General features: G+C 37.2%; 3 protein-coding genes across 7 annotated transcripts; 1 reads left to right on the top strand and 2 right to left on the bottom strand.

The window, feature by feature from the left end:
• Nucleotides 1–204: 204 nt before the first annotated feature.
• LOC108000986 (pre-mRNA-splicing factor Syf2) lies at nt 205–1,569 on the top strand. The gene is made up of 5 exons (XM_028668298.2): nt 205–346; nt 456–569; nt 676–816; nt 910–1,205; nt 1,272–1,569. The coding sequence occupies exons 2-5, from the start codon at nt 480–482 to the stop codon at nt 1,435–1,437; spliced, it is 693 nt and encodes a 230-aa protein (XP_028524099.2). The 5' UTR covers nt 205–346; nt 456–479; the 3' UTR covers nt 1,438–1,569.
• LOC108000983 (TGF-beta-activated kinase 1 and MAP3K7-binding protein 2) lies at nt 1,442–11,622 on the bottom strand. 5 transcript variants are annotated; one of them, XM_062084843.1, is made up of 12 exons: nt 11,352–11,622; nt 9,262–9,462; nt 6,723–7,884; nt 6,500–6,638; nt 4,972–5,476; nt 3,899–4,285; nt 3,566–3,778; nt 2,822–2,973; nt 2,656–2,749; nt 2,293–2,556; nt 1,622–1,678; nt 1,442–1,539 (listed from the first exon to the last, which is right to left on the bottom strand). In XM_062084843.1, exons 4-12 carry the CDS (start codon nt 6,605–6,607, stop codon nt 1,514–1,516), a joined length of 1,806 nt encoding a protein of 601 aa, XP_061940827.1. In that variant the 5' UTR covers nt 6,608–6,638; nt 6,723–7,884; nt 9,262–9,462; nt 11,352–11,622; the 3' UTR covers nt 1,442–1,513. The 5 variants fall into 5 exon arrangements, with proteins under 5 accessions (XP_061940827.1, XP_061940826.1, XP_061940828.1 ...); XM_062084842.1 differs by lacking the exon at nt 6,723–7,884; XM_062084844.1 differs by lacking the exons at nt 6,500–6,638; nt 6,723–7,884 and having other exon boundaries at nt 8,139–9,462.
• Nucleotides 11,623–12,024: 402 nt separating this feature from the next.
• On the bottom strand, nt 12,025–18,763 carry LOC108000985 (chloride intracellular channel Clic). Its single transcript, XM_017061731.3, has 4 exons — nt 18,519–18,763; nt 13,884–14,189; nt 13,467–13,793; nt 12,025–13,371 (listed from the first exon to the last, which is right to left on the bottom strand). The coding sequence occupies exons 1-4, from the start codon at nt 18,585–18,587 to the stop codon at nt 13,291–13,293; spliced, it is 783 nt and encodes a 260-aa protein (XP_016917220.1). The 5' UTR covers nt 18,588–18,763; the 3' UTR covers nt 12,025–13,290.
• Between the last annotated feature and the right edge of the window lie 15 nt (nt 18,764–18,778).

Here is an 18,778-nt window from a genome sequence, read left to right as displayed (position 1 = left end):
GCTCAATCGCCGCCAGCGTACAATTCTGCGTCACGTTTCACCATCGGGGTTCGCGCAAACGCGAACCTTGGCAAGTGCTGCTAACTCGACGCAACTTGTGATCGACCGGTATCCACCTCAATCTTCTACCGGCGGACGAAAAATCACCTGACTTTTCTCTTGATGCTTGCCACAACGATATCACCGCGCTCTACAAATTGAACGACAAGATCTGCTTATTGCGCTCTCGTTCGCTCGAGAGCAGAAGATCAATTTCAATCGATCCACCACCCACAGAAGTCGGGCAAACGGAGTTCGCCTTTTTTGTCGACGAATCGTAGTTTACTGACATCTATCGGAACTTCCGGTATACGTGACGCGATGCAACTTACAGTTGATAATGTTTAACCAAACAATTACGTTCTAATCTTTTCATAAGTGACAGAATTTCTGACAAGCATATTTTATTTATTTAGGAGTTTATTTAATTTCATTTTATAATGGAGAATGAAAATACAACTAGTGAGAAATCTCTTGCAGACAAACATGCTGAAAGAATGAAACGTTTACGGGAACTTCACACGAAAAGAGTGAGTACAAAGTATACTAATTACAATATAACCTATATTTTTTATTTAATTTTATTTCCATAACTTTTGAAAAAAATATTTCTTACAAAATATTGATCTTATATAGAATGAGGCCAGACAACAAAACCATAAAGAAGTAGTAGAGGAAGATAAAAGGAATAAACTTCCTTCAAATTGGGCATCACGTAAAAGACAAGCAGAATGGATTATACAAGATGAAGCTGCAAGAAAAGCTGCTCAAGAAAAAGTAGATATATTATTAAAAATGATGAATATTATTAGATCGTATTATAGAATAGTATTGAATTTTGAATTATTATACATTTTATACATTTCATAGGGAGAAGATTATGAAAGAATGAAATTACTTCATATCGATGCAACAGAAGCAGAACGTATAGCGAGAAAGAAAAAAAATAAGAAAAATCCTGATCCAGGTTTTTCAGATTATGAACAAGCAGCTATTCGTCAATACAATAGGCTAGTAAAGAATATTAAACCAAACATGGATTCGTACGAAGAAGCTAAAGATAAATTAGGTCCAGCTTTTTATGGAGATAAAAATACTATATTACATGGTCTTCATGAAGATAAAAAAGAAGCTGTTGACAAAATGGTTGAAGACTTGGAAAAACAGTTAGTATTTCACAGCTTAATACCTATTACAACATTCATATATTGTAATTCTTCTTCTTTTTCTAGAATTGCAAAGAGAGATAAATATAGCAGAAGAAGAATGCACAATGACGATGCTGATATTGACTACATCAACGAACGCAATGCTAAATTCAATCAAAAATTAGAAAGATTTTATGGTGAATACACGCGTGAAACAAAGCTAAACTTGGAACGGGGTACAGCTATATAATATGTTGGCTGCAACTTTTTATTTAATTTAAATAGTGATTGTATTTACAGTTTTTATGTTTCCAATGTAATTTACGTTATACCACCCAACTATGCACTGTCCCTAAAAATAAAGCAAATATTTTTTACATCATATGTTATTTTATATTTTTATTCCTATATTAAAAATGTAAAAAATTACTTACGACTTGGGGAAAAGTTATGATGATGTGTAACTCGTATATGGATATCTTGAGTTTCGCCTGTAAATCGTATATTATATACATTTATAATACTCATATTGTGTTGTATTAATATATTTTTGTATAATCTCATATGAAACTTAAAAATTTCAAAATTCATTACTTACCAATTTATGATTATTAACTCGTCAATTATTAAATAACATTAGATTATTAATAATTAGAAAAAAATAACACTGCAAAATATAGATGCTAGATTAGTCATGCCTTTACGTTAAAAATAAATTCATTAAAAAAATAAGAAAAATCATTAAAGTAGAAGATAGCACACATTCGTGCACTTAAGTACGTAATAAATCTATTTTATTTATGCCGTATGTTCATCATTACGTTGTCATTACATAATTTCTTCAACGAGCAATTTTACAATAGAAAATTAATATCACCTTTGGTTGTATTGCTCCATCACACTATCGAAGTATAGAGATCATATATTTTTCATTATATTAATTAATTGTTTGTGAAATATTATTCTGTGAATTATCTGTCAACTCACAAATGTCACAAAAAAAGAAAAACATGCTGTTAAAACACTGGAGTTTACTATCCCAAAGGAGGTGGAGGCGGCGGTAACGTGGTTGTAAGGTCCTCTATCGATTTTCCAGAAGTCGTACCTGTGTTTCCGTGATCCATCAACCGTGGCATATCGCATTGCTCGCATTTATTCATTAACGGATGATTATCAAACGTGCACATTCTACAGACCCAAGAAGGTCCATCTCGTTCTTCTCTGTCAGTATTGTTATCACTTAGTTCCGGTTGCCAGGCGGGTGGTTGACTTGGCAAAGGAGGTGGATTGGAACTGACAGAACTCGATGGTAAAGGCTGACCAGTATAAATATGCTGATAAAACTTTTCATTCGTTTCACCCAAAGGTACTGCAAAAAAAAAAAATAATAATAATAAGTAAATAAAATAACTGAACTATAATAAATTTTATCTGAAAAAAATATTCAAAAATATAATAAAATCACTACCTCTTGGATCCGACCACTGATCTACTTCATCCGCGAGTCTATCGCATTCAACTTGTAACTGATAGATCTCGCTTCGTAATTTTTTTTTTAATTCCTGAAAAATGATGATTGCATAATAATACATTCGTTGAACAATACATGGTCTTAATCGATCAATGTTACATACTTGAGGAGGCATAGAAGAATCAAGAGGCCTCGTGAGAGATTGCAATTCTTTCTTCATCGCTTCGAGTCGTCCTTTCTCGGCTCTCAATTCCCTGGCGAGTCTTTCTTTTCTTTCTAACTGTTCTGCGACCAATTTCTTTTGATGCTCCGCCACTAAAATGCCATAACATGTTTTATTAGATTCAGAAGAAATACAATCGGTAGTTTTGTTGAAAAATATATTATTTTATTGTTGACTTATTTTGCAAAAATACACTTGCATAGTATGTTCTAATTTGTCAGCAGAGATTGCATTGATATAAATTAGCCTGAACCCTTGTCAACGTTTTATTTCACTGTGTGTAAACGATTAAAGGGGAAACACGAAATATGAATTGTAGCGTTCAGGGAACGCGTCAACATCGAGACGACGCTGCTCGTGAGAGGGAAAAGCAGATCAGGTGGTCCACGTAGAGTAACCGCAAGCGTGGCTATGTATAGACGGAGCGTGGGGTCAGGAATGCGTAAATATCGTTCTCAGTGTTACATGCGTGGGCGTAGTATGTGCGACGGAGTGGTTTTCACAGGTAAATATACGTGTACGTAATTCCTACGATATGAGAATTCAGAAAACAAAGCGAATCATTTTTACAGGATATCGAAATAAAAAATATATATATATATATATATATAGTGAATAATAAAAATAGCTCGTCTGAAAGGTTATTTTCAAAGTAGAGAAAGATATAGTTGAAAAGATCTTTACCTTGATTCAACGGCGATCGATTTTGATCAGAATTGGCCGATACGCGTTCACCAATGGGACTGGAGGGCGGCGAGGTCGTCGTCGGTCCTGACGGAGTCGTTGGAAGGCTAATGGAAGGGACGATGTTCGTTGTCGATGGTACGGAAGGTGTAGTTGGGGCGCTCATTGTCGTCGTAGGCCTCGGCAACTGACTAGGTGGGCCTGCTGGAAGACCTGCAACTTGCACGTTTTCAATCGGTCAAAGGCTCGACAGATCTCTTTGGAGGTGCGTACATTTTTATTTATAGGATCGAAAAAAAGGAGAAATCACGAGTAAGGGAAAATAATACAGACCTGGTGGTCTTTGAGGACCGGTCTGTGCCGGCGGTATCAAACTGTTGGGCCTGTTGGGGCCCATCGGAGGCCTGATTCTCGCGGCCGCCACAGTGCCAACGGCTCCCGCCCCGATGCTGATCTGAAGACGACTTTGAAAGCCCCGAGGATCTAGAGAAGAGCTCGAGTAAGTGAGACTCGAGCCCTGTGATCTGATGTCGATCGGTGGTTGAGGTTCCGAGGATGGGGGCCTCAGCGTCAGACTAACCGAGGTGTAGCTTCGCGTGTGATCGATCTGCGGCCCCGTGTTTACCACGTTCAGTAATGGCTCGGCATAATAAGTCCGTGGATCGAGGAGCAGATCACTTCGTTTACAGGCACCACCAATCGTAGGCACCGTTCGAAAGTCTAAATTGTTGGCCGGAATAAAAAAGAAAAATATTCCTTCTGTTACGAGTTGGAATAAATTACACGATCGGAGGTACGAGAAGAGATGTAAGATCAAAAGAAGTCGACGGCATGTTAACAACGGTGAAGGATTTCTTTCGACTAACGGGCAAACAGGATCTCCACCGCGCACAAGGCCACGACGTAACGTGATCGAAATTGAAATCGCTGCCATCGTTGCACGCGGATAAAAAACCTGTTTAATTCTTCCTCGAATATACGATCATAATTAAATTCGAATAACGTAATTACATGATACGCAACTATCGTGCAACTATACTCAAATCAAATTTATTATCGCAACTATATAATTGCAATCAACCAACCATCGAAAGCATGTCGGTTCTAATAGTAACGAGTAAACAGCTTCCTCCGTACCAATACCACTTTCTTTTTATAATTTATTAATTATTAATTAACTTCGTAATTACAGCGAAGAACAAAATATAATTCGTCACGAACAGAAAACTGTTTGACTCTGAAACGACCAATGCTTATACCTCCTTACACTTGTGTGTGCGATCCTAGCCCTATTATGGACAACCCCATTTCTGATCGTTCATCAAGGAGATTTCCTATTATCCATCCACCTATTTCGACTTCCCCTATCTCGGATAATCAACTACCTCTGGTACGTGGATGCGTACCGCGATTGCCAGCAGGGCTACAGGCAACGTTCACGTTCAGCTCGAATCCGGCTGGCTCGTTTCCCGCGTTCTGGACTTTGTTAAGGCAATTCGAGTCGCTGGCTCCTGTGCAATCGTCGAAGAAACCGCGCGTCGTACAGACGGCAGGCGCCGAGGAAGGGGCGGTGGACGAGTTAGCCGCGATCGGCGAGGAGGCAGATACGGCAGCTGCTCGCGTACAGGCGACAGGGCAACGTCGCGCCATACCGATGTCCAGTGATGCCGGCCTGTGCGGCCGCGTGCTGTTGTTGGCGGTGGTGGTGGGGGGGTTGCTCGTGGCGCAACCGCGCTGCGCTTGATTCATCGAGCAGCAACGTTGCTGCTGCGCAGCCACGTGGTTCGCTCGTTGTTGTTGCTGCTGCTGGAGGATGCCGCAAAGTACAGCCGGTGGGAATGCACCCGGAGACTGTCGTGACTCTTGGGTGGCACGAAGACTTCTCGCGCATGTCTCCCGATCGTGGCTGTTCTGCAATGAACAGATGCACACTGGGTCAGCCAATTTCACCGTGTTCGCCGAGCTCGACCGGGGAGGGTTTTGTTTTTGTTTTCTTTTTTTTTTCTTTTTCCAAAAATTCTCTTCCCTCTCCTGGATCCCAGCAACGGACGCTTAAACGCTTGTTGCTCTTCGAGTTTACTCTCCTCCTAGAGGATTGATGCCAGTTAACCGTTTGCGGTCCGATTAAGTTAGGCCAGAACGTTAGTTCCAACAACGGATTTGCTTCTGGTTTCGAGTTCCGATCGGTACGTATAGTCTGCTGTAATCGGAGTTTGCCGAGAAGTTTGCAGAGAAAGATAGACCGCAAAGGGTTAAATGTTGCAAGGCATCCGCGCGATCCTTGACAGTTCTGCGGACAGTGGGATAGTTGTGAGATTTCCTGGTCTATCTTTCGCGGTGACACGTGGTGGACAAACACGTTTTTGTTATCAGGACGCGATTTTCGGCGACTGGAAATCCCAGAACTTCTCCAACGCGAATACAAGAGAATTGAAATTATATTGTTTAGTGCGGTCAATCTTTGCTGATTAAGAAACGCTATATATATTTTTTTTCCGAATGCGGAATTAGAGAAAAACCAAATGGTCAACACAAAGGACGTCTATGTACACACAGGTTCCACGCTCGTGCAATGAGAGAGGAAATTTATGCCTGTTAATTTGCAATGCAGGAATGTTAAGATACTCGTGATACTGGTGCGTCGTACGGTTAGTCGTTATGATGATCATTTCTTTTTTTTTTTTTTTTTTTAGCATTGACTTGGATGAGCGAAAAGAACAAATCTCTCTAAACTGAGGTTAAACTGAGGCACACTGTGCAATCAAGAAGGAGCCCTTCCCGGAAAACTCGATCCAAATCGTAGCCGAGGATCGTTGACGATCTCGAAAGCGAATATTTCTTTCTTCTAATCGAGTAATTCTTTACTCTGGATCGAAGTTTCCGGGAGACCAGCATATAGGAGCGATATATCTGGCGGACAAAGAGCACCTATACCTGGGCGATGCACTGGGAAACGACGTGATCAGGGAGCGCAGGGAACTGCTGCTTCAGCTCATGGAACAGCTGCATGATAGCGATGTTAGAGCAATGGCACTCCCCCATCGTGGGCCCCCATCCTCCTGGCAAGGCCTACCTGTGGGTGCCAGGTCTCTTGTTACACAAGTTTGTATGATTCGTCCAAGGAACAAATACGCCCACAGCTGATTAATTGACCAACCATCGTCACACTGGGGTGCGTCGATCGCGCGGCAGATCGAGACAAATTCGCGAAATAAAATGAAAATGAGAACGATGTGTCGGTAAATTGTTGATCGATGATTTTTCCAACGAGCACGGTACGCGTTGTAGACAAACGAGACCGAGAGAAGGTGGAATCCGGCGAGATCGTCGAAATTTTGTAGTTTAGTGGATAAACGATTTGGATGGCCTCCAAATACGACGTTTCTTGCAATTTCGTGTCAGTGCGCGAAAGTGTTTCAAATTATTCAAACCACGGATGAGTGGACGGGGATGCGATTAATGGAGACAAAATCGTGAGAAAATGAAAAGGTAAAGACCGTGGAACCTGCCGGGGCAAATCGCCTCACTTGTTGGAGACGCGATGAAATATTACGCATGATCGTGCGTTGAATCCTCTTAATTATAGCGAAGGCCACACCAAACTTCGATCCGTGTACGTGGGACTCGTTAAGTTCGGAGATTTTCTTTGATCGGATGCGATCCTTCGTTTCTCCAACGCTTCCACCGTTTTCTTTCTTTAATTTTTACTTGCAATCGTTTCTCGCCCACGATCGCTCTCTCTCTCTCTCTCGCAGGAAAAGGGAAAAAGGGAACGAGAGCATTTGCGCTTTCCACGATGCGCCATTATTCATTATTTAAAAATCCATTACTGTTCGACCCATTTTTCAACGGGATGAATTCGTCTATAGCAATTCGTGTTTGCATACCAGATGTGTCAATAGGAAAATCTTGCCCTTTCGCTAGTGTCGCATTGTCGATTACCGATCATTCTTCTTCATCGATACTTCTAATTTGTATTTGTATGGTGTATATCCGCCTCGATTCGTTGTCGATTTTAAACGAGATTAAATAAAAATAATAAAATTCTAAGAAAATTCTATAGTGATGCTTCAAGGAAAAACTTGCCTCGCGTCTCAATAGGATTAACACGAGTCGATAACTCCGAGAGACACCCGTTACGTTACGGAATTGGCAGCGAGTAAAGAAACGGTGGACACCTGTGCCGCGTGGCACGTAGGAGTGCCACATAATTAGCCGGCACTGCGCGTGCCACGCTCCCACGCGTGCACGCATGCGCTTGTCTGTCCGCATCGTTGCATCGAAAAATTTAGGATTCTCAATCGATCTTTTCGATCATCCTAGGAGCAAAAAAACTTTCTTAGCAATTTAACCAAACACCGTCGACTCCCTTTGGAAAATTGCAAAAAATTACAACACGGTTTAGTAGTAGAGGAAAAAAGAAAAGAACGTTAAAAGCTACCGTGAAAGAAAAAAAAACACTGTAACTGATGTTAAACCTTGAGGGAATATTATTAACATCCGAAGAGGAGGAAAATTCGCGCAAAGAGCGAGGAAATCGCGTTTAAAAGCATAAGATTGAAAACCAACGTACCGTCCGACTCGCAGCTACTCCTACGCATTTTCGATTGTGGATGCGTTAAGGCTGTGCCGAAAATCCAGAAAAAGCGAGTAGAGAGAGGGTTGTTCGCTCGATCGGAAGAAACTAAGAGGTTAGAAGCTTTGCGAGTGCAATTCGCACTTGGCAGCCAGCCACGTGAGAGAATAAAGTCCTAGGTAGAATTAATAATTCGACTCTCTTTCTTCCGTTGCCTAGCACCTGGCAGGCCGGCATGTCAGGTGAGTGAAGCATCAATCAGAGAGAAAACTGTTTATTGGCACGCGGCCGTACGTTCAAGCCTCCGATTAGAGAGCGTTCGCCCTAATCGGGGTATCTTCTTTTAAACACCGCTACTTTCTAACCGCGGCTTTCTTAATCGTGTTCCGAATCGGGCAAACGAAACGCATGCGTTTAAAAAAAAAAAACGCATTCAAACGCGTTCTTATCGAAAAATATCAGGAATCCTTATTAATCGCAAGATTTTATTACCATTCTTCTACTCGTTCCTCTACCATTCTTGTACAAATGCGCATATATTTTTGTTCCAAAATTATGTATAAAGTTAGAGTTACAAAGTTACATTCGCGTCACTTTGTATCTGTCACGCGTTTTTGCTGCTTCTACCGGCAACGCCTGCCAGACAGTCGGTCGTTCGACACGCAAATGACGAAAATGCAAATAAACGCGAGTGGGCAGGTACTCGATGCGGAAATGCAACAGTGGATCGAATTCGTTCCGACCCCGTCGAGGATTGTGCAAATCTCTATCGAACTCGCTTCCCTTTGCCAAACGGAATGAACGGAAAATGCGCGATACATGTGACTTTTCCCTCGACGAGAAGCAACGATGACATTATACGTTTATTCTTATAAAGCGGGATTCGACGCGATGGACAGTCTCGCGCTGCTGTTTCGATCGGGAGCGGAACGAATATATTTTTCCCTTGGCCTGAGAGCAAAGGAGAAGCATCTTTTAATTGCACCAGACACGCAGGATGTTTCTATCAGTGACACAGAGGGGATTTTAAGAGGGGAACGAGAACGTCGTTCGTCGGGACAGGCGAAAAAGGAAAAGCGGAATTCCAACATGCCGGGAAGATATTTGTGTCATGAAATACCCAGGAGACACAGCGTGGCTGTTTTCGTCTACTCCTGGCAATGCAGGGAAAAGCAAATTCCACGAGTATTTTCACGCATTTGGAATAATTTTTCCATGTTTCTTTTTTATATATCCTTTACTCCCGTTTTCCGATTGTTCGTAATTGTTCCAATATCTCTGCTCTGACAAATGTCACACTGCCGAACGAATCGTTTCCGCCCTAAAATGACAATGTATAAATCAATAAAAAAATCTGGCCAACGAGAAGTACAGAAATAAAGAAATTACAATTATTAATTTTAACATGATGATATTAAGTGTACAAACTATAGAAAATTATTCTATGCAAGTTGAGTTGACACCTGTTGCTTCATAAAGCCGCATATCCATCAGACGGTAGTAACATGCGCGACTATATAAATGCACGTTAAAAATATCAGAAAAATCTTTAAAGGTTAATAATGATAATTGCTTTTATTCACAAAAAAAGTGCCGACATGTCTCTTATTCGCGCAATTATTTACATTTCCAGTCACGAGAACGAGATATGCAAATTATCGAGCTTGCCAATAACTTGTCGTTTTACGCGCAATATTTTAGAACTGCATGAAAGCACAGTAATCATGGCCGACTGAAACTACTACGAGCAAAAAAAGAGAAAAAAGTACGTCGAGCTTAGTGGCAGACAAAAATAAGGAACCAAGAATAATAATTGACGGGGGACGCAACGCTAACGTTAAGCAGAGCTACGATAAGTTACGCCTCGAGGTAAAAATAAACACTATCCTGAAAATAATATTATACTTTTTTTCACGTAGAAAACGTCAGCGTTAACCATTACATTAACCTTTCGGATATTAATCACTAATTCCGAGTCTTTTTCTTGCGATTCCTTTCTTTTTCATCCAACTCTAAAGTAGTTTAGTCCAATATCGTTGTTGTAGATTATAATTTAGGCCAATCGATAACACGAGAAGATAATCGTTAACAGTGTGAACGCACCTTTACGTGTATATACGCACATATCAGATATGCCTGATATGACGTTAGTTCTTTACGATTTCGATAATTTGCATACATCCGTAAAACTTGTTTATTAACTGCTAAACAGCTTTTTCACGCTATTATAAATATCGTTGACCTTTAAATTCCGTTTCCACATGTGCCAAAAAATTTAAATTTCAATCTTCCGATCGAAAGTCCGGTAGTCAGGATAATTGCTAAAGAATTAACACCGATTAATTATATCAAAAATTACAAAATATTGTAGTTATTAAAAAATAGTTACATAACTTGAAGCAAACATTAAGCTTATGGAAATAAATATTATTTTTGTTGTTACGATACATAGAGTAAAGTGTTTACTTTTCCAATGACTGTTCAAAACGAGACTTTTTAATCGACTAACTATTGCTATAGTTTTTAAATCGAATAATATATGTCAGAAAATCAGCTAAAATCGTTGACGAAGATTAGAATTCATAAAATCAATCGACCTGATTTCTTTTATGTTTATGATACGCTCGAAAAAAATAAAATATTTATAACAATCCTTTACTTTTGAAAATATCTATAGAAAGCTAGTTAAAACGAGCAATGATATTTCCTTGTTTGACAAACGACAAAGAAAGACTACTATAAATTATACACATACTTTGATAACAAATGTAAATAAAAAAAACAATATATAGAAATAGAAATGATTAACGAAAGTTGATCATCGATCAACAAAAAGATTGACATTTGTCTCGAAGTTACTATATTACGGTAATTTGAAAATCAATTGCCTCTATCAATTAGAAAACCAGAATAAAAACTAAATAAGAAGAATATTCGATATATCATGTACTTATCAATGAAAATCAATCCATACGAATATATTGTTAATATATTATAATACTCGATACAATCTGATATATTTCATTGCATGGAACAAACTAAGTTAAAAATTAAATTATACTTCCGCTTTCATTCTTATTGATTTTATATTTTTTTCACTATCGATATTGTGAAAATTAAAGAATAAAGGAATTCGAAAAGTCAAATTAAATTTGAATTATATATACTTTAATGTATAATTCAATTTCAAATCGTAAGCTTGAAACTCACCGGACGGCAACCATTGGAAATGTCCAACGAACGAGAAACCAGTAATCGTTCACTTCGAACACTTGATAAAAACACTTTGTAAATGCCGCAATTTTATTCACGTATTTAAAAGTGAAATTTCAATTGTCACTGTACAGACACGCGGATAATAGTAACTTTTCAGTCGTTTTCGAAGATTTTAAGACACGAACAAGCGGCGACCGTCCGTTGGGACCACTGATCAGCTGTGCACTGCGTACTGAAACGACATTAATCGATTGAAAAACTATATGTATTCAAAAGTTTTTTATTTAGCAAAAATATTTCTATATCTCTTCAAATATTTTAATTTAATTTATTATTTATTCATTTTCAAACATTCATATGAAACTTTGGATTTTTAAATATCAAAATAAAAGAAGTTTTATTGATTGCGTAGTCAAAATGGCCGCTCATACGACAAGTGCTTCCCTATTTATGAATGGAAGACACGTCGTAATAATCAGTATCAGTCTCGAGGAAAGGGAAGCAGTATGCTATTTTAAAACTTATACGAATAGATAGCAACGTCGTTAAGATAGACATATTCCTTTTCATTTTTAGAAAATTCTATTCTATCATGATGTAGAAAATATATTTTCCAAATTTTTGTTGGAAATGAATAAGATATTAAAAATATCTATAAACTTAAAAGTCAATGTAAATATTGATATATTCGTTTCTACAAGTATAAACCAAAATAGTACAATATATATAATAGTTATAATAACGATTTACAATATAATAGTAATAATAGTACAATAACTAATATAAAATACCGAATTTGTTAGATTTCTGAATAATATTGAATGAAAAGTAAGCACTGGCTGTTTTCAAATAATGATATTTTTTATCATTATGAGATTAATATCTGCAAAGAAATTTGTAATGATCATATCACAAATTCTTTTAGATTATATTTTTAGATTTTTCGACTGACTGTAGCGTAGAAATTGGAAGAAACGTATGCACTATAATTTATTCAAATATGATTATATAAAAAATATTTTGAATATACGAAAGAATAGGAAGTTTATCATTACGTGAATTACATGAGACTAGAACTTTTCTTACATTCAAATTGAAGTTGATATGCTGAAGGAATATAATGAACAATGTAAACGTCTGTTAAAGAATAACCATCACTAACTCAGTTTATTGATTAGTCGTTAAATATATGATAAATACAATGTACTTTCCAGAAAACAAGAGAAAAATGATAAAGAAATATATACGAAATATATTAATTTAAACAACAAATATTAATCATAATTCAAATGCATACGTCTCTCTCGTATTTTCTACTTTTGTTAACATTACGCGCCATCAAAAATATTGAAATATTGAAATTATCTTTAAAAAGAAAAAAAAAATACGTTAGCTTTGATCTAAAGTATATGTAAAACATTAAAATACTTTTTCTAAAAATAATGCTATTCATATCAATATTACGTATGAAATACATACGTACCAGAGAAAAAAGATAAAGAAAATGGAAAGAAAGGAAAGGAAAAAATTGTTTAAATTTTCTGGATACGCTTACACATCGTTTCTCGAAAGCCTTAATACACTCATATATGTATCTTCTACTGTTTTCTGCGGTAAAAAAGCTACTTGTTCTGCATCAGTTTAGGCCATAAAAGAGTCGACGATAATTTGTCAAATATACGTAGCAAAAATTTATATAAATCGGTGTAGCCGAATCGGCACAATCAAATCCAGATGATAGAACCTTTTTTAAGAGTACTTCTGATAAATAGTGAACTCTTCCTCAGCAGAATCATTCCTCGGAAGAACTGCAACTTTTGTAAAAAATGTATTTTGTGTGCCACATCGTTCACACTGCTTATTTCTACACCGATGTCGAGGACTTTTCTACGTCAAAGTAACGAGATCGTAGACCCGACGGCAGAGGTCCAGCCTAGTCGTCGTTGACCTCGATTGGGATACTGGTTGTGAATGTCGGAGTCTCTAATTCTTCGTGCTTTTTCATTTTCATGCTCTGAAATGAGATAACACAATTTCAATAAAATACAAATTATCAATAAAAAGTAAAAAAGATAGGAAAAAAAAAAATTCTCTTTAAATTTATTCAACCTGCTGTAACTTATAGTGATTAATAATATCCTGATCGGCCGGACAACTTTGTAAAAAGGCATCCAGCCTGTACATGTGGTGCATATATCGCCAGAGATGCACCAAAGTTTCAGGAATCTCAAAATCCGCAAAATATTTGCCGGCCACCCTGATGTGTTGAAGTCGTGGCATAAGCTCACAATCGAAACAGCACATTGTATCGCCCGTGAGGAAACGGGTACCCTTACGACCTAGATGTTCGTCGATTTTACGTAAGTGTGCCATCAGGGACGAGGATTTTGGATCTTTGTCCTTATCCTTTGCGTTCAACAATAACAGTTTCAATTTCTAAAACAAAAATCGTGTACACTTTCAGCGATCGCTCTTGGCGAGAAAGTAGCAGTTTCTTGGCAAAGCGAGTTTACTATTTAAACATACACTGAACAAGTTCTCAACAAGGGTAGCCACTTCTTTATCCTGCACGAACAGATTATGTCCACCGGGAATGTTTTTCATGATATGTCGTTCGATTTTCTCGTTTTCTAATATCGCATCGCCATTATCGATTAAGATTGGCGGAGGTGTTGCCTGAAAGTTGGTGCGGAAATCAGGCGGCGGTTTTTGCATGTCGACCGTGGTCACTTTTAGAGAAATTGTTTTCAATTCAGCAAGAAGGTACAAGTCCATAAAGTACTCTTGACAGAAGAGGCATGCACCCTTTCGGCGACCGTCGATCGTCGAAGCCTGCAAAAATATATTCATATTGTCAGTTTATCATACACGTTAATTAATGATAATCAATTTTCATTGATTCTTTTCTTGATTTTTTTTTTCGTTAAAAATAATACTGATAAACAATAAAAATTCCATCAAATTGATGCAAACATGAAACGATATCTATTTTCTCCAGTTGATCGAGCAAATTGAGAGTATCTAGCGTACTCGCTCCGCTCTCATTTTCTCGATGTCACGGTTTATTTATTCCCCTCGATGACGCACCCTGCTTTCTTTCTTACTAAAAGATACTACGAAGAAGCTTTAGTTCGCATATATAGCTATAAAAAGAAATTCATTTTATTTAAACTCGTTAAAATATAATAAAAAATCGTATAACGCAAGTTTATTTGCAAACTATAAAATTTTTAAAAATAAAAATTCTAATTATAATATATATTATATAATTATAATAATTGTAATTAATAATTGCAATTATTATTATTATATGTTATACGTAATAATTATAATTATTAAAAAAGAAAGAAGAAAAAAAGTAGTACAAAATTAAATTGATAATTGGCAATGTGCCAGTTCCTATTAAAAACGTCATTTCTATTTTCACTCAGTTTCAAAAAAATTATCATATTTCGATTTCGATCGTAACATCCACAGTGAATCCAGCAGCCATTGTGTTTTTTTAATGAAAAGAAAGAACCAATTCGAATAGTTGATATTCACGTGGCTGATTATTTTTTCCACGATGACGTAAGTCCGACCTCCAAGTTTTAAGAACGAATGATGCGAGCAAGTTATGCCTTGATCCACGAGAAATGAGTGTGGTCACTTGTCTGTTGTCGTGTCGCTTGGCAATTTTTTGACCAAGGTCAAAAATGTAACCTTTGTCTCAGGTCAGTTCCGTGTTTTTTTGAAAATACAATGAATAGCGGATTAACAAATAGTAATTAACAATTACAAGATAGACAATGCAAATTATACATCATCAATCGTACTTAAAAAAACAAATTTCTCGATAGGATAAACACGTCGAGTCAACACGAGTTCGATCAATTAAGGAAAATATCGAAGAGATCCGTGTCATCAAATATCAATGACGTGGAAAGCGGTGACCTTAGATCAAATGTCACGAAGTATCGAACGTCTTTCATCTTCGAAATAATAATCTTTCGCTCGATCATACGTTATTTCGTTTTTCTCTTGAACGCTTAAAAATTTAATTTTGATGAGAACTTATATCTCTTCGTGGCGGCAAATCTGATTCCCGTCGATCGACAATTTCTGTCCAGTAAGCTACCAAAAAATGTAAATGGGCCGAATATGAGAAGCGTGGCTGATATTTGACCGAAGCAAATTCCTGATTTCTTCTGAAATAAGCGAGTTTCTCCGCGCATCGGTACACGGGATTCCCGTTTCAATTTGACCGACGAATAGACTTATAGAACGTATCAAGCGGTTTTCGAAGCTCTCTCGTCTTTTACCTGCAATGCACACGCGATTAGAATACTTGGCTTCGGCATATCGGCGTATAGAAGAGGACAAAATGTAAAAAGGAAGAGAACAATGCTTACGGATACAACACGTCATCAGGTAAGTTGCTGTATAATGCACAGCATATGGTAAATAGGCGAATATAATAAAAGGCAATGTTTATCATTGAGATATGTATGTTAATTTCGTGATATAACTTTTATATATCATATCATTATTTTTCTCCACTTTTTTTTATCACATCATATAATATATATAAATAAAATATATAATTCATTCCAATTAAAAACAAACATATTTTAAAAACAAAGTGGTTTTAAAATATTCTATTTTCTAAATTTAGAAAAAAAAATTCTTTTTTTCTCTTGTGAAAAATTTATTTTTGCGTGTCCGTTAATTCGACACAAAATCAACTTATTCGAGGCACAATCTTCTATCTATTACTCCTAACCGAGAACCCTCATAATGACCTTAAGAAAGATTAAGCCGCAACATCTGATCGATTTTTTATAACCGCATTCAGTCACACGATACTTCCCTATGCATGGTGGAATATTCGCATGCATGTATTTATTATTTACGAATAAATTAAATATCACTTCATACCACACTCCTGTATTTCCTTCTTCTAACTTTTTTTCTTCTCCCTGTCATTCATTGCCCATGCATCGACCATTTTTCCCAGGTATGCAAATAAAACTGCAGGAATGACTAATCTTCGAGATGGAGACGATATTAACAGTTAAAAGTTTCATGGTCACGAGGAACCGATGCAAAGTAATCAGGAAGGTAAAGAGAGAATAATGGCGGATGAAGAAGAGGAAAGAAGGGAAGGGGAGCTGTTTACGCACGGGGGAAAGCCAGAAGGCGAGGAAAGCGGAAGGTAAAGGAGTTCATCGTTTAACGGTAGAATCTTGAGGACCTCGTCGAGCTCCCCGTCGTTTCATCCCGTTTGACACACTTACGAAGACCTCGCATGATCGCCTTCCGAGTGCAAGGTCGGCTAGTTGCCATTAAATCTCTTCTTGTAATGAACATTGTTGGTTATCTCTTGTTCCTGTAGGGTTCTACTTATAAGGTTCTTTCTCTTTATTTCTCTTTATCTCTCTTCTGGGTCAATGTGCAATTAAAAAAAATTCAGTAGCATTCGAAGCATGAAAATCAGGCTCACGGAAGAACATGCAATTTCAAATCCTTATTTATAGAAAATATTTATACGAACATCTTGATCGATTTGATGAATGATCAAATTTCTTTTGAAAAATTCTATTAAATTTAAATGTTTATAGAACAGAGTAATATTTACAATTGTTAATTTACGAAAAGTTTAAATTCATTTTTGTGATATTTTTAATTTTGAATAATATTTTTATCGGGAAATCTCGATAATAGTTTGATAATTATATATTCTTGCGAATGATCTCATAAGATGTGTTGTGAAATGAATTCCGATACATTCTTTTGCTTATTTATTTTTATTACGATCCAGTAATGATAAGAAGAAAATTGTTTATGAGAAAATATTTCTAACACAATTGTACTTTCAGTCGAGTAGATGCGATAAGATTAGCGTTTGACATTGCCTGAAATAGCGAAGGCTTGATTAGAAGCAACACACAGGTGAAGCAAATCCGAGGCCGGATTCAGTCGATCCGATTGGCGAAAGTTTAATCGACAACTCGTAATTGGACAATCGAAGGAAGCCTCTTTCCCTCTAAGGAGATGTTTTCCCAGAAAATGTGGTGAAAGAACGTTCCAAGAAATGGAATCGAGTTCGTTCTCGATTAAATCGAACGTTGCATGAATCTATGACGATTATCTATTGTTGCTCCAAAGATAATATCTGTGATATGGTATGAAAAAATTAATTTCAAAAGAGAATTAATAGATTTGGATTATTTTCGTTATCTTTTGATTATAAAAATCGAAGAGCAAAAGTTAATTTTCACGATACGTGTCTATTTTTATCGCTAATTACAAGAACGGAGAGCGGAACCTTCCAGCCATTATTTTCTTATCCTTCGCTTGGTTATGTGTGAATGCTTCTAATCTCGTTAAATTAATATATGACCCGTGCAAATACATCGTTGTGGTTGTAGAATGTCTATAATAAATGTGTGAAATTGTTATATTTTCAGTGACGAATTACGCGGGAAAAAGTAGTCACAAAAAATAATAAACGCAATACGTGTAAAAGCGAATAAATACATTATCACGAAAATATACTCCAAGATAAAGAATCAATCATTTCTTTCTTCTAGAGAAGAATCAATGACGTAGAAAACGCGGTCAACCAGAATCTCATTTATATGTATATGTATATATCTATTTTTATTGGCGTTATGTTGATTTCTTTGCAAGAAATGGTTCCGTATAAATTCCTTGATATCTCTTGTGCTTTTATTTTAATTAATCATTGAGGAATACGAAAAGCTTTCGAACAATGGTTACGTTCCACCATATTCGAAAAGCATATTAAAGTTCAACTTATCGAAATCGAGTCACCTGATTGATTGGCGATTTGTTCAAATAACTAAGCCATTAAAAGGGTGAAGAAAATAAAAGATGAAAGAAGCGGTTGGACGCTACTTGCAAACGATCAATGGTCACTGAGAGCAGCTTCTTTATTTTCGAAACGGTAAACGATGCACACGGATCTTTGTCACAGATGATTGTTTCGGTGGCGTTCCTAATCAGCAAATGAAAAAAAAAAAAATATTGAAAAGAAGAGGAAAATACAAGAAGAAACCACTCGTTTGTTCCACGCCCATATCGTGCACGAAACGATCGCCTTTTTTTCCTATCTCTTCCTTCTTCCCCGTCTTTACTTCACGCGTGGTACAAACTCACCTTGATAATCAGCTCGATCTCAGGTACGTCACCGTTGCTCGTACCGTTCTCGTGACTGTCGTCCGCCATTCTTAAATTAGGAGTTTCTTGTTTAGAAGAATAGCACTTTTTCTCGTTCTCCGCAGTTCACTATCGAATAGGATAGGTACCTCCCTTCTTCAACGATTAACTGCAACAGAACGCGATGGAAGCTCGCGGAATACTGACGCAGCGCGTGCCTCGCCACGTTCACGACAAAAGCGCCTCACCACGGAAGAGTT

The sequence above is a fragment of the Apis cerana genome, linkage group LG14 (assembly GCF_029169275.1).
Source record: "Apis cerana isolate GH-2021 linkage group LG14, AcerK_1.0, whole genome shotgun sequence".
Taxonomy (NCBI): domain Eukaryota; kingdom Metazoa; phylum Arthropoda; class Insecta; order Hymenoptera; family Apidae; genus Apis; species Apis cerana.
The sequence above is the reverse complement of the archived record's forward strand: the minus strand, read 5'-3'. Positions and strand labels throughout refer to the sequence as shown.

Coding starts and splice junctions, on each gene's coding strand:
- LOC108000985 (XM_017061731.3), bottom strand. CDS start 18,587: ATGGCGGACGACAGTCACGAGAACGGTACGAGCAACGGTGACGTACCT. Junction 14,190..18,518: donor AGATCGAGCTGATTATCAAG/GTGAGTTTGTAC, acceptor ATATTTTTGCAG/GCTTCGACGATCGACGGTCG. Junction 13,372..13,466: donor ATCACTATAAGTTACAGCAG/GTTGAATAAATT, acceptor ATCTCATTTCAG/AGCATGAAAATGAAAAAGCA.
- LOC108000983 (XM_062084843.1), bottom strand. CDS start 6,607: ATGGGGGAGTGCCATTGCTCTAACATCGCTATCATGCAGCTGTTCCAT. Junction 3,779..3,898: donor CGGTCCTCAAAGACCACCAG/GTCTGTATTATT, acceptor TGCAAGTTGCAG/GTCTTCCAGCAGGCCCACCT. Junction 1,540..1,621: donor TCATAACTTTTCCCCAAGTC/GTAAGTAATTTT, acceptor CTTTATTTTTAG/GGACAGTGCATAGTTGGGTG.
- LOC108000986 (XM_028668298.2), top strand. CDS start 480: ATGGAGAATGAAAATACAACTAGTGAGAAATCTCTTGCAGACAAACAT. Junction 817..909: donor GAAAAGCTGCTCAAGAAAAA/GTAGATATATTA, acceptor TACATTTCATAG/GGAGAAGATTATGAAAGAAT. Junction 1,206..1,271: donor GTTGAAGACTTGGAAAAACA/GTTAGTATTTCA, acceptor TTCTTTTTCTAG/AATTGCAAAGAGAGATAAAT.